This window comes from Conger conger, chromosome 7 (genome assembly GCF_963514075.1).
Source record: "Conger conger chromosome 7, fConCon1.1, whole genome shotgun sequence".
In the NCBI taxonomy this organism is placed as follows: Eukaryota; Metazoa; Chordata; class Actinopteri; order Anguilliformes; family Congridae; genus Conger; species Conger conger.
In genome coordinates this window covers 44,133,334-44,147,940 of record NC_083766.1, presented here as the reverse complement: position 1 = coordinate 44,147,940, position 14,607 = coordinate 44,133,334, and the positions used below count along the sequence as shown (strand labels likewise).

General features: G+C 39.0%; 1 protein-coding gene across 3 annotated transcripts in view; it reads right to left on the bottom strand.

The window, feature by feature from the left end:
* Window positions 1-14,607, bottom strand: part of ccdc61 (coiled-coil domain containing 61) — a 63,856-nt gene that overhangs the window by 42,706 nt on the left and 6,543 nt on the right. For 2 of the 3 annotated variants that reach the window (XM_061248884.1, XM_061248886.1), the window contains exons 2-6: window positions 6,673-6,852; window positions 6,456-6,538; window positions 5,218-5,378; window positions 4,769-4,921; window positions 2,859-3,066 (exon numbers count right to left, since the gene is read on the bottom strand). In XM_061248884.1, the coding sequence (XP_061104868.1) occupies window positions 2,859-3,066; window positions 4,769-4,921; window positions 5,218-5,378; window positions 6,456-6,538; window positions 6,673-6,820 (753 nt within the window). In that variant the 5' untranslated portion in view covers window positions 6,821-6,852. Of the gene's footprint in view, window positions 1-2,858; window positions 3,067-4,768; window positions 4,922-5,217; window positions 5,379-6,455; window positions 6,539-6,672; window positions 6,853-12,948; window positions 13,060-14,607 lie in introns of all 3 variants that reach the window. The other variant, XM_061248885.1, reaches the window with a different exon arrangement.

The following is a 14,607-nucleotide window of genomic DNA, read 5'->3' as shown; positions in this document are numbered from 1 at the left end:
CGATGTCTGTTGCTCACTATGCCAAGTATTTCTCTCTTTTTCAGGACATTCAAAGTTGTTGCACAAGCTATCCCCAATGCTTTCGCAATGGCTCTGATTAATTTCCCCTCTTTTCTCAGCTTCAAAATGGCTTGCTTTTCTCCCGAGGTCAGCGCTCTGGTCTTCATGTTGGTTTATCTTTTCTAACACACATGTCTTCTTCACAGACAAAACCCAAGGCTAAAACCAAGAGTAGACATTCAGAAGTATTATTGTTTAACCAATCAAACTAACAGGACACATCAAGGCAACAAGAAACACGTGTCAGTCACATTCCAACACTTTTTCCCACATAAAGATTTGGTGGTCTGATATGAAAGGTGATATGTTCTAAGCTGTTTAACAAATCCAAGGAAATAAAAGTTTAAATTCAGATCTATCATCATATGTACATCTTTTGACCTCAAACTCTTGTTAGAGTATTGCAAAAACAATGGAATTGACCTTGCTCTGCCAATACTTTTGGAGGGGACTGTAAATGAAAAGCATATCTATTTAACAATATGTGGAACATTAAGTCATATGAGGTTCGTTCCCCAGTTAGGCCTTCAACTGGCAGTCAGGTGGAAGGAATGTACTCTAACCACTTGCCCACGATGGGGCTGGACTAATGTGGACTGAACACTCAAGAGATGGTCAAAGCAAAATTCACTTTACTGAAGGTACAGAGCAATGAACAAAGCAAAAGGTATATAGGGACAAACTACAGCTGTCACGAAAGACCATTTCGACAATAGAGCATTCTATCGATTATTATGAATTAATTGAGTTAATCGGATCAAGAGAAAAGTAATCATGTATAAAAAATACCAGCAGTTACCAGAAAAATGTTATTTAACATTTCAGTTTTTTAATTATTTTCTTGACTACACCAATTCAAACAATAAATAACCAGTAGAGATGTTCCGATGGCATTTTTTCCTTCCCCGATACTGATTCCGATACCTGAACTTGCGTATCGGCTGAGACAGAGTACCAATCCGACACCTGTGCGTAATTATGATTATTATTATTTTTGTCCAGGCATGCTGGTCATTCATGTCATCTTTTAAAATGCATCGGATAAAATTATAATTCTACATGTTTTCATCAGCAGGACAATCGAGGTGGTGAGATTATTTGATTTTATACACACCACATGTATAAAGTTTGGTCAGTCCTGTTTTAAATTCTTTGCCCCTTTTATCTGGAATTCTTGAAAAGATTAAGATCCCTTGTCCCGTTAAATAATTTCAAGGATTTTTATACTGATAAAATTCTGTAAGTAAATTCTTAGATTGATTGTATGCTGTTTACCTGAACTTTATCTGTCTGTCTATATGCGTTTTGTTTTATAGGTTATTATTATTTTTTTTGTTTTTTTTTTGTTTTTTTACATTAGAGCAAATTCCTTGACATGAAGTCACACACAGTATAGCAAGTACCAAATATATTGGTATATAAAAATAGTGCTGTCAAAAAAATAATAATAAAAAAATAAAAAAATAATAAAAACAGGATATAAATACTTTCATTCACCTAATAGTTTACATTCTTCACTTTGCCAAGTATAATTTGACAGAAGACTATCTTTTCAAATAACTGTCTCTCCAGTGTTGCAGGCTTGAGGTAATGTCTTCCATACAGTCCACAGCGTTTAGTCTTTGGGACCATTGGTCCAAGGTGGGTGGGTGTGGTTTAAGCCAGTTTATTGTTATCATTTTATGAGCTATTCACATCAGAACTTAAGCAAATATAATTTGTTTATCCCCAACTCTCTTACAATGTACAAGGTACAATGCCTAAAATCAGCTGCTTTGGGTCTGTCCAGGTTCAGAATGGCTCCGATTCCTTTTCCTACCCCCTCCCAATAGACTTGCAATATTGGGCAGTCCCGTAAAATGTGAGAAAGGTCCTTGCTAAAGAGACATGAATCCAAATGTTACAGACACAGTTTGAGAATAACTTTAGGCTTTGTACTGCCTGTAAAACTATGGCTATATACCAACAGTTATAATGGAAAATACAGTGCAGTCGGTATTTGCAGTGACACATTTTTTGTTGTGTTCGCTCTGTACTCCAGCAAACAGACAAACAATCACCATGTGGTTAATGTGCAAACTTTCAGCTTTAATTTGAGGGTTTTTACACCCATATTGGGTGAACCGTGTTTACCAATTTTAGGGGATCAAAAGTCATTGGATAATTGGCTGCTCAAATGTTTCCTGAACGAGTGTGTTCAGTTTAGTTCTTGCATAAAAGAGCTAGCAAAATGTACAGAGTAGATTATAGGAGTGCAATTTGCATTTGGAGAGTGTTCTCTCAACATGAGGACCAAAGAAATTTAAATGGCAGTAAAGCATGCAAAACCATTTTTTGTAATAAAATGATTCCAGTTATTCGAAGAATCTTTTTATTTAGATGGGCGAAAGCACTCAGAAGCAGGAACATCACAGATGTATTCCACCATGGCTGTTCTCCATGGGGCAGAGAGCAAGAAGAGTCTCCCCAAAGGTGGACTGGTACTTGGCAACAGGTCAAAGGCACAGTCATAACGTCAATGGGGTGGAAAGGATACAGCCTTGATGAAAACTTTGTGTAGAGCATACTCGGGTGGCACATGAGACAACGCCGGTGAGGCAGGATACTGAGAGGTTGAGAAAATCTAGCAAGGAGGCAGTTTAGCACCTTTCTGTTGTGCTCCATCTCTTTGGATTACAATTCCCCCACTGAAGTGCTACTGCACTTCTATTATTCATCTATGTGCTTATGTTTGCACTGCAAGTTACTCTGAATAAGTGCCATCTCCCATAAGGACATACAGTAATATAATACCAGACCTGTTCTAGCAGGAGGCGCTGTTCCTGTCCTCTCTTGCTGGCAGTGCGCTGGCTCTTGGCCCTCTCTCTCAGCAGCTGCTCCTCCAGCCCCCGAACCACATCCCGAAGCCCCCGTGTCCCATTGCCTGGAATGCACCCACTCATGCCTCCCTGCATCCTCTCCAGAGCCTCTGCCAAAGCCTCCTTCTCTGCCTTGACCAGAGCCAGCCTGTACGGGTAGGACAAAGAGTCACACTTGAAGCACAAACACACTTGTCGCCCCACCGCCTGAGCCGCTGGTTCAGGTTCTATCAGGAATGCAGGAAGGTCAGAGGGTCACCTGAACCAACATACACAGGCTGCAAAGCCCAAATTAGTGCAAGCGCATCCTTTTCCACCACAGAATAGTTAAGGTGATACAATTTTTTTTAATATTAAAAGAAAGAAACTGGTTGGTCTTTGCCTTACTCACTTGACTATAGTAACACTGCTCCTGCTCCAGCTGGGGTGCCGCCAGTTTGCAAACAAACTTTGCAGCACCGACTTGATCAACACATATGTGGAATCGAGTAAGAATCTGGCTTTGTAACAGCATTTACCTTCCTGTAGTCAGTACAGAATCTAAACGTGCTACCTGGTTTATCCACTAAAATACATGGAGAAGCCCAACCTGAAAACAAAGGTTCGGCAATGTCATTATCAAGCACCTACTTTACCTTTAATCACAGTTCAAAAACTTTTAAACTTTGAACTTTTAAAAATCCTGGACCCGTCCTAAAGATACAATAGGTAGATAGGTAGATAAATAGATTTTTGTGTTAAAACATTGTTACAAGACTACAGAAAATCCCACTGACTAACATGTTGACTCACCCTCTGCCTGTGTTTATAGGGTTTCAAAATATACAATTGATGGCCCAACGCTATAACTATAACACCAAAACATTGTATAACTGTACAATAATTCAAGCTCTTTGGTTGAAAATTGGTTCTAATTGCCACAGCCAATGACATTTCAACATCACTGTGTTGACAGAGGAGGGTAAGGATAAACAGTGTTGTTGCTTGAAGGTGTTTGTTGCTGCTATTCCTCTCTTGACCGTTAGAAGTCCAAAATGACCTATTGTACCTTTAATTTGCCAAAATATATCAAAACTTATTATGGAATGAGTTTTGATGTAGCAATTGCCCTCTTGTAGGCTGACTGACATACTTTGTCATTTATAACATCAAAAAATTCCTCCTCTCTTTTTCTCTGTCTGGCCACCAAATTCTAGTTAATATTTTGGTAATTGAAGTCTCCCATGAAAAAAGTCACTCCTCCCGGGCAAGCTTGTTTTATATTTTTAAAGAGCATTGCATTCACACTACTATCTAAAGCTGGCGGTCAGTAACATACTGTTAAGACCCTCATCTTCCTCCACAATAAGCTTAATCCAAATATCCTCACAAGGCATGTGTTGGTCAATTTTTGGAAAACTGCAACAGCCCTGTACAATATGTACTCACCACTGGGAGATTGCTACCAATTCACACCAATACTCTGAACTGAGTAGTGCTCTGTACAGTATACTGCCAATTTTGTGTATTAAAAGGGCGCGGGTATAAAGAGCACTGGGCTAACAACGCAAGGTTATATGAAAAATGGATGCATTGAAATACTGTACATTGCTCTGGAAAAAATGTCTGTGAAGAAGAAAATAGTGTACATATGTATATGGGTGTAACAGTACCTAAGTACTTAAATGTAAGTAACGGAGCCTAGAATCCACAAACACTTTGCTCAAAGGCCTAAACGGATTAAAAGGAAGCCACACCTGTGATCCTCCAGGGCTGGAGATGGAGATCCAGAGATTAAATTATTTCAAGAAAAGTAACAGTATGTGGCCGAGATCTACAGGATACAGAAGTCTAGCAGGAGAAGTACTGACTCGGCATGGAGTTTGCGGGTCTCAGGGTCCAGAATATTGGGGCCCCCCTGAGATCTCAAGGCACAGAGTTCAGCCCTCAGGGCTCGGATCTCTCTCTGAAGGGCAGCTGGATCTGGTTTGCCCTGGTAAGGCAGGGGTAGCGGGTAGTGTATCCTGAAAGATAGAAGAAAACCAGTGAGCAGAGACCATATGCAGACGAAACTGCCTGAGTTCCACAGAGAAGGAGGGGGGACGCCTTATATTTTATCTGGATATGATGCATGCTTATACAATTCTGATTCCAGAGTGGGGCACTACATGCACTACCTGTATTTAGCTTGAACAAGGTGCTTCAATAAATATACAATTATACAGTATGTAAACAATGCATGTTAATCTAGATAAGATAATAAACAATGTCAAGTAAAATTAGACTAATGAGGGATGGAAGGACAGTCGCATGCATGCACCTGTCAAACTCCACTGTGTAGATGAGGATGAGGTAGCGCTTAGCACTGAGGGCTGGAGACTGTGGCTGCAGGCGAGGCCTACCAACCACACCTGCCTTGCGGTTACGAAGAAGTTCCAGGTCAGCATATGTCAAGAGGTCAAGGGCTACGGCCTCACTGGTCTGCATGGAGGATATGCATGTGTTCCATTACTTGCGATGGTGATTTCATTTCACATCACAGAATGTCAATTCCAAATTGATTGCTAAACAATGGACAATTACTGTTTAAATAATTTTTTCACATTTTTTCCCCTTTATACCCAATTTAGTAGCCAATTGTACCCTATCTAATCCAATTAGTGTTAGCTGGGGGTACAGCGCTTATGACCCCATCCATTTCGGCGGCCCAGAGGGAGAACACCACGCCTTCTTCAAGCAGTCTCGTCTCACAGCCTGCGACCGTAATTCCGAGGCGCATGCGGCAGCAATCCCTACTAATCCCTGCTGAGTCCCTCCCTTGGAGCAGCGAGCCAATTATGCTGCTAAATGAGAGCCAAATGTATAATGTAGACTCAATCTCCAAGGTCCCAAATTTAATTTCAATAAAAAAAGGAAAGCAAATCAACATTATTATAATTATTTTCATTCACTAAAAGGCTACTCATGTCTATGTTCATAATAGAAGTAAATAATATTAACTTGGCCCTCTTGCCCATGGAAAAAATATATATTGCGTACCACTGACAATATATTTGTGACTTGTTTGACCCCCTGAATTGCAATTCACAACCATTTCCTTATCTACATTCTACAAGACACCCATACCGCCCACAAACGGGCTTATAGAGCAAGTAATTTTCCAAGTCTCTGTGATGTTCATATCTGGAGTTATGAAGCCTAAAATAGAACACAAAATAAATGGGCAAGGACTGGCCACATCTGATGCATGTGCACAGAAGGGTCTCTATAATAACGGTATTGCTAAACAATTGGTTGTTCATATGAGGTGTGTAACTACTCAAAATGAATTTGCATGAATAATAAAGCATTTTAAATAGAAACATTATGCGTATGCCTTTACATTATATGCATTTCCAAACAAATTTAGATTTCGATCTTACCAAAAAAGATTAATGATGAAATATTCACGGAAACGTTCAAAGGCATAATTAACAATAATGTAGCCATCAGAAATAAAAACATTTCACAAATGATGTCCACTAAATCTTAAGAGTGCCTTCCTGCCTGTAAACCAACCTTGTTCACAGCAGACTCTAGCATGTTGCAGAAGATTGGAAACTGCTTGAAATTCCCGGTCTTGCATGTCAGGTCTTCAATATCTAATGGAGAAAAAAAGCTGGAAAATAAGTGCTAAAACAATGCAAAAGATAAATGGAACAAAGATTGAACAAATCATAAACACATGTTTGGTCGAATTTCAAAACCCCTCCCCACCCCACCAAGCCCAACTCACAAGCAGGATCAAACTCCCCCCTCCACTGGTCAGCTGTCACAGAGTCCATAATCTCCACAATTAATAGGTCCTCCTCAAGTTCCAGTTTTACAGAAAATTCCACACCTCTGAACTCCATGTCAGCCAAAACAACTGACCCCACCTCCATGATGCTGTGTGCCAATCACACCTGCCACAGACCTGCACAGAAAAGGACAATGGATAAATAATTATAAATAATGTTATATGGCTGTGTGGGTTTACACTTAATTAAAATGCAACCTGTCCTGGATCATGCTGTGCTCCAAATTGAGGCATGGCTATATGGCAAAGGAAATAAAGAAAAAACAAATAAACAGAGGCACAGAGCAAGAATGGATTATGAATTATTAGTGGCTGGCCAAGCAAAGCCATATCCCCACTGTTTTATGTAAGGTTATGTCAATAAAAAATTTAATGGATCTAGCCTCATCATATAGACAAAGTTCATTATTTTGGGGGGGGTTTCCGATGCAACATGGTTATCATTGGCAATAGTAGGCCTATTCATAGAAAGGACTGATAACTGATCATTGCCAATTGTATTAACAGACTGTTTTTACTGTTCATTTTATGTATGCGAGATGGAATTTGCAGATTAGTGGTCTTACTAGGCCTATCTGAAGCCTTCAAAAATTGGTAATTTTCCTTCCACATTCATATTGATTTACGTGCACGTGCCTTTCAACAGGTAGAGAGTTAAGCCCAATTTATACCTCCTTGGCTCACGGCTCACAGGCATGAGCCGTTGGCTCATGGCTCACAGCCATGAGCTCCGGGCATTTATACTCAATACACCGGCTCACTGACGCATCCTGTAGCTAACGTTAAATTATTATAGTAATAATAATATAATATAATATAATAATATTAATGATTATAATTAACTAATAATAATACCTAATTAATAAATATTAATATAATACACTGTATTATAGTGTTAACGAACGTTAACGTTATTTAGATTTTAGCCTACATGTTGCGAAGGCTTCTCCAGGTATCCTTCACTCGTTTGACATTTGGATTGCCTTCGGGGGTGCGGGCAACACCAAGTGTTTCGGAAATTTCGACCCATGAATTCATATTTCCTACCACATCTTTATAATCCTGACTGCTGGAGTCATATAGATTACGGTACTTCCTCACCTCCTCCGCCAGTCTCTCTTCAAAACCATTCATATTATTGACTCGGTTGATTCGGCTCCGATCAAAACACGGAACTTCTCGTCTCCTAGCAACACAGAACGCTCTTCCAGGCCAGTCAACCAATCAAAGCTATAAGACATGAATGACGCGGTGTGAGCCGCTAGAAATTTCAGGTGGTATGAGCCAAGACTTTTTGGCTCACAGACGTCATTTGAGACGTTCCAAATGACATCTGTGAGCCACGGCTCATGCCTGTGAGCCGTGAGCCAAGGAGGTATAAATTGGGCTTTAGAGTTCAAAATTGTTCGACGCTCTGTTTACTTTGCTCAGTTAACATGTTTTTCACATGCGGTTCATCTTGTTTGTAGCAGAGAGGGTGAGAGCAGTTATCCAAGACTATGGAATGCTAGATTAGTCAATCAAATGCACACATAAAATTATCCTGTATTGTTTTAAGCAACGTACCTGAAAGGGGGCCCAGTTCTGTTTTTATTTGGCAAAATGTGTGACTACATGTGGTAGTCACACATTTTGTCAAGGTACTTGTCTCCTGCTGTACTGCTTAGCTGTTCAGAAGTTGTGTTTTATAAATAAATTCACTTACAAATAAAATGATAGCTTTTTTTCCCCAAATAGATTGTGCTCTGAGATGTAGTTCCTGGTACAGTATAGATGCTCATGTGTGGCTGGCACTGCTTTATGCAACCACACAGTAGCTCTGCTGTTCCACACTGCACACTTCTCCCAGCTTGGAATACCGGTTGTTCCTCAGCAGAACAATAATGGCCCAAGCCGCGGACAGCTGACAAGTATTGTCAAAAACATAAGACATGTCTTATTAATTTCCCCTGCAGGGTTGTAAAAGTTTGGAAATATGAGTAGCCTACAGCAGTGGGGTCATTGAATTTCAGAATAGCCAAATTAACAAATGAAACGCAGTAACACAGACGCGAAAACTCAGCAGAGTAGGCTATGGCAAGTCTGCCTGAAAATAACATCTTATTTATGAAGGCTACAGCCCATTACACAATCAGCGAATGGGACTGCCTACAAACCGCATTTTGCGAAAGACACAGATCTTAAACAGAGCATTTAAAACAGGTGCTTAGTGCATTGAATATCTTCACTGTGAGGTGATATCCATGTATCGGATGCCACATAAAAGCTTATCCAGTGCAGGACAAAATGTGTACATATTCCAGCTGTAGCGGCAATTTTCGTTTGAATTAAATGCGAGAGTAACGTTGCAATGAGCTTCACTATGGTTGGGTGTTTGGGATTCTATCTATTTTTTGCAGTCCCTTTAACTCCCTGTTTCTTTTCTGTGATTGTTTTGGAAGATAGCTAATCAAAACAAAGGCACGCTCTTTCCGCGATGGACAAAAGTGATTAAAAGCAGCATATCATTGCATTTGGCCTTCTAATATTTTTATAATAACGGCAACACTTTATTTATCTTTACTTCAGATACTGTCACTACGGTTCAGCACATTGTTTCAGTCACTTCCCAGCCTTAATTATTACTTGTCTGTAATTATGAATTCATTTTTCTTAAGAATATTTTATCTATTTATTGCTCTGGGTGTTGAAATAGTGTGATTCTTGTTGCAAAGATTATTTCAGTCCATCTTCGAAGCAGAGATTGGTGTCTCTCCTCGGTTTACACTTTATAGAGCAGCTATAAATCCTACAAGCGATACGAAAACTCTTTGCATTTGAATGGATCTCTATGGGAATTGGGGGTGAACGAGATTCAGCTGTAAATTATGCCGATACAGTATGGAACACATTTGGTGAATAAATGGCTTTAAGTCATCAAGGGTCCAAGGTATCAAATGAGCCTCAAACCACCATGTTGGTGCCAGAAATGCAGTAGAAACAAAAACAAATCTTGTAGTAACTAGATGCAAATAAATGATGGGAGGGCAATCATTATGGAGGGAAGGAAAGGGTAGCGATGCTCTAAACAAAAGTTTAGAATGCGATTCAACCAGAAATGGCCATATTGCACACTTCATCACTTATAAGTACATGCTGCCTCTTAATTTTGTTAAGCTAAATAAAGACTTTCTTGATCCGAATAGTTAAGAGCCTGAATATACCAGTGCATATCATTACAGCGCAGGATGATAATTACTTCTTGCTGGAAGTAACATTGCTTTTGCGATGTCATTGCGATGTCTGACCTCTCCTTTACATAGGTTATGTGAGAGTAACATGTTGATGGATGGGAAAATGACAAACATTAAAACTGTTCAGCAAGCCCACACCATAGATTAGAGCCACACAGCACAACAGAAAAAACACAGCTCATCTTAAATCTAATGTCACAATTTTTATTGCTTTTGAAGTTGGGTTCAACTGAGTGGTACTGCCAGCTTTCTCAAGACAAACAACTGGACAGGATTTTGCAATTGCAGACCAAAACTGGGAGTTCAATACCAAAATCAATTGTTAAATCAAAAAGCAAGTTAGTGGACTTAAACAAGAGTAGGTAAGCCATACATACCTACGGAAATGAAATCGAATCGAATGTAAAAAGTTTCTAATTTTTCAAATGGCTCTTTTAAACTAAGGAGAAGCCATGCCATTACTGGCAAGTTCAAGGACAACTTCTAATTACTGGGTTAAAGTAGTGTGATTTCTTGGTTCAGCAGCTTGAGTCAGACCCAGAAATTCAAAAAGTAATGAAAGAGAAGGTGGATTTATTATACTTTCCCAAGTATCTCTCTATGCAACGTGCACTACGCCACTTGATGTGCCACTCTTTGTTTCCATAGCTGTCCAGAGCGATACACAAGAAATATTGACCTAATGTTGGGTAGAACTGTAGAAGCACTTGAACATGATTTACCATTTTCTGATAATTTGTTTTTTATATATACTGTACCAAAGTATATATATATGTATGTATATAAATCAGATAAAACATTGTGTTGATTCATTAACATTAATTATAATTATTTTTTTTATATGAACAATTCGACAGGTCCTCGAGCACCTGTTAAGATGGACGTTATCATGAACACCAGTACGTACCTAAATATTTCAAGAACAAAACAATGCACTATTGACGTTTATAGACAAGTTTACACAGTTTAAAGCATTTTTAATCATGAAAAAACTTGTTTAAGCAGGTGGTTTTAATGTTGTGGCTGATCAGTGTATGTTTTTGGCTTGTTGTATTAACGTCAATCTCCGCTTCAGGGAAGTTTTCTACTTTTTTTTGACAATCTCTTTCAAAAAAACTGAAATGGTGTTTCTTGCGAACGCGCCATTCATGTATGATTACTTGGTATTTATCAACATACACAAATGGATACGGAAGAAATATGTGTCTATGCATTGCATAAATCGTTTCCGATCACACACATTTGCGTGTAGATTTTTGGAAAATATTGATAAATGAGGCCTACAACCCCTGGCAAAAATTATGGAATCAGCACACTTAGCGGATGTTCATCGAGCTTTTAAATTCCATAGTAAATAAAGAAATGACAAATCTGACCCCAAAAAAAGTTTTGTTTAACAACTGAACATTCTGGCTTCATGAAACATACCTCAAACAAATTAGATTAAAATATTGTAATTGTATTGTAATTAAGGCACTATTTTCCAGATCAAGTAGAGGAGACAATTATGTAATCACTTTGTAATTTGTATTTCTACAACAAATACCAGCATGTCTGAATATGCAAAATAGTCTGCAGTTAAAAGGGAATGTTTTCAGACCTTAACGAGCTATTGGACTTGGCTAATTGAAGGGAAACATGGCTCCAAGAAGAGAGCTGCCAACAATGGAAAGGATTATGAAACTCCTTCAAGAAGGAAATCCAACAGAGCGTGGCAAAAGATGTTGGTTGTTCCCAGTCAGCTGTGTATAAAATTTGGTGCAAGTATAAACACAATGGGAAGGTTATAAAAGGAAAACATACAGGTAGACCACGGAAGTGTCAGGATAGAAAACGCAAAGCAATTTGCCTTGAAAATAAAAAATGCACAACAAAAAAAATGAAAAACAAATGCGCAGAAACAGGAGTCAATGTTTGTGACAGAACTGTAAGAAATCGGCTGAATGAAATGGGATTTATATACAGAAAAGTCTAATGAAAACCAGCACTAACACCTAAACAGAATAAAACAAGGTGGCAGTGGGCTGTTGATTGGATGAAAGTGATATTCAGTGATGAATCACAAATCTGCAGTGGCCAAGGCGATGATGCTGGAAATTTTGTCTGGTGACGTTCCAATGAAACATACAAAGACAACTGCCTGAAGAAAACAAACAAATTTCCCCAGTCGTTTATGATATGGGGTTGCATGTCAGGTAAAGGACCAGGGGAGATGGCAATCATTACTTCAACAAACATCACTACAATTGGTTGCACCAAGCCAAAGAGTACAGGGCTCTAAAAGAAAGCCTAAGAGAAGATGAAGTTGTCCTCCATGTGGATTTTTCAGAGACTTCTCCCGCAAACTTAAAAGTGAGGTGCAATCTTTTAATTTTGGAGGGAGTCGCAAGCAGGCCACAGTTCACACATGTGGCTTATACAGCCTCTGGCTCACAGTCTTATGCGACCATCTCTGCATCCCTTCGGCATGATGAGATCGGTGTGGGCCCACTTGGAGCCAGTTCTAAGGCATGTGATGGAGAATTGTAATCAATCTCCCACAACGATCCTGTCACTCAGTAACGCAATAAAAATAATTTCTATTTGCTCAGCACCATCCCCTTCCCCAAAGGCTTCCAGCCAGTGACCTGGAACTTCTCTGAGAAATCCCATGGAAAAGGCGCCCCTAATGGAGTTGGTGGTACAGTCAAGCGCACTGCTGACTCTGCTGTCCAAAGGGGTGGAGATGTCCAGACCCCAGAAGATTTTTACAGCCTCCTAACGGAGAGAAAATCTGACCTCAAGTTCTTCTGGGTGAGTGAGGTGGACATCAGAAGATTTGATGACACCGTCCCTGAGGTTGTGCCTCCTGTAAAGGGAACTTTGGCAATGCACCAGGTCATCTCCACTGAACTAGGGGAAATCATGCACAGAGAGATCTCCTGCTTCTGCAGCAGACAGCAAATATGCCAATGTCACAATACCACAATGGTGAACTTGCCAGTGCTCATGATGACAATGATCTGAATGGGAAGTTCATCTTCGTGAAATATGAAGGTCGGCCGTTTGTGGGACAGGTTCTTCAGGTAATTGGTGATGAGATTGAGGTGAGCTGCATGAAACAGTTGGGGAAAAAAAAAAAAAATGTTCATTTGGCCCCACCCTGCTGACATCATATTTTACGACACAACCAATGTGCTAAAGATGATCTCAGAGCCAGAGCCTCTTAAATCACAGCACACACAGCTAACCCATGCTGACTGGGACTGCTTTAGTACACACACCTGAAATGGGATATTTGCCCTCTGCCAGTGATGACAAACATTTCAAAATGTTTTTTTAATATTTTGTCAAACATGAATTAATTGTTGTTAAATCACAATCCTTTTTTTGTATATAGTTATAATACAGTGTTTCATTCCAGTTGCTATGCATTTAATGTTTTTAAATCTCTGATGTTTCTTCCCTAAAGTGTATCAAACTCAAACATGACTTCCTTGTTCTTCAATCGCAATCCATTACAGTGTATCAAATCAATCTATTGCACTGCAGCCTATTCCATTTGCTAAGTACTGAATGTGATGTATCCTGTTTTTGATCAATTTACTACTTTTACTTTAGTAGAGGCTGTCGACTAAAATACTTTTTTGTATTTGAAATAAAAATGTCATTACTAATGTTGTCAGGTGGCACAACCAATAATCGTCAGGTGGTGCGACCAGGTAAAATATATATTCAAACCAATACATAATAGGTTAACATGAACAAATGGTTGATAACTATGAGGTGAATCGCTATTGTATTGAATGCATTCATTCGTATATTTTTGGAATTATTTCTCTATTTAAATGTAAAATCGGATGCTAAAGATACCAAATACCTGGCTACTAGAATGCAATAGTCTTAAATTATTATAAATACAAAACACAATCACAAAAGAATAATGTGTTCGGCACTGAAGACACTCTAAAGGATACTTGCCAAAGATTTTACTTTGAATAAATAGTGGGAAAATATATATATATTTACTAATATTTGGTTGCGCAACCTGACATTTTTTTGGCGCCAAAGTTAAAAATACAGTAACAAAAATGTATTTAAACACTTTGAAATGTTATACAACAAATGAGACTTGTTTAAACACATTGTTCCAGATTCAAAAATATGCATTACATCCATTTTGAAAAAACGTTTTAAAAATACCTTTTTAGAAGCTTTATTTGTCATTGACCCATTTGTGTTAGAAAAGATAAACCAACATGAAGACCAAAGAGCTGTCATTTTCAAGCTTAGAAAAGAGGGGAAATTGACAAGAGCCATTGTACAAGCATTGGGGAAAGCATGTACAACAACTCGGAATGTCCTGCAAAAGAAAGAAACCACTGGCGTACTGAGCAACATACATCTAACAGGTTGACCAAGGAAAACATCAGCAGCTGAAGAAAAACCCCAAAACATCAGTCAGTGACATCACAATCTGCACAGGGCAGGGGTGAAGGTATCTCAATCAACCGTTCTTAGAAGACAGAGAGTAGTAAGATAGAGATATACCAAAAGATGCAAACGACTCATCAGCATGAGATCACAATTTGCAAACAAGTACAGAGATGAGCCAAAGGGTTCTGGAACAAGGTTTTATGGACTGATGAGACAAATATTA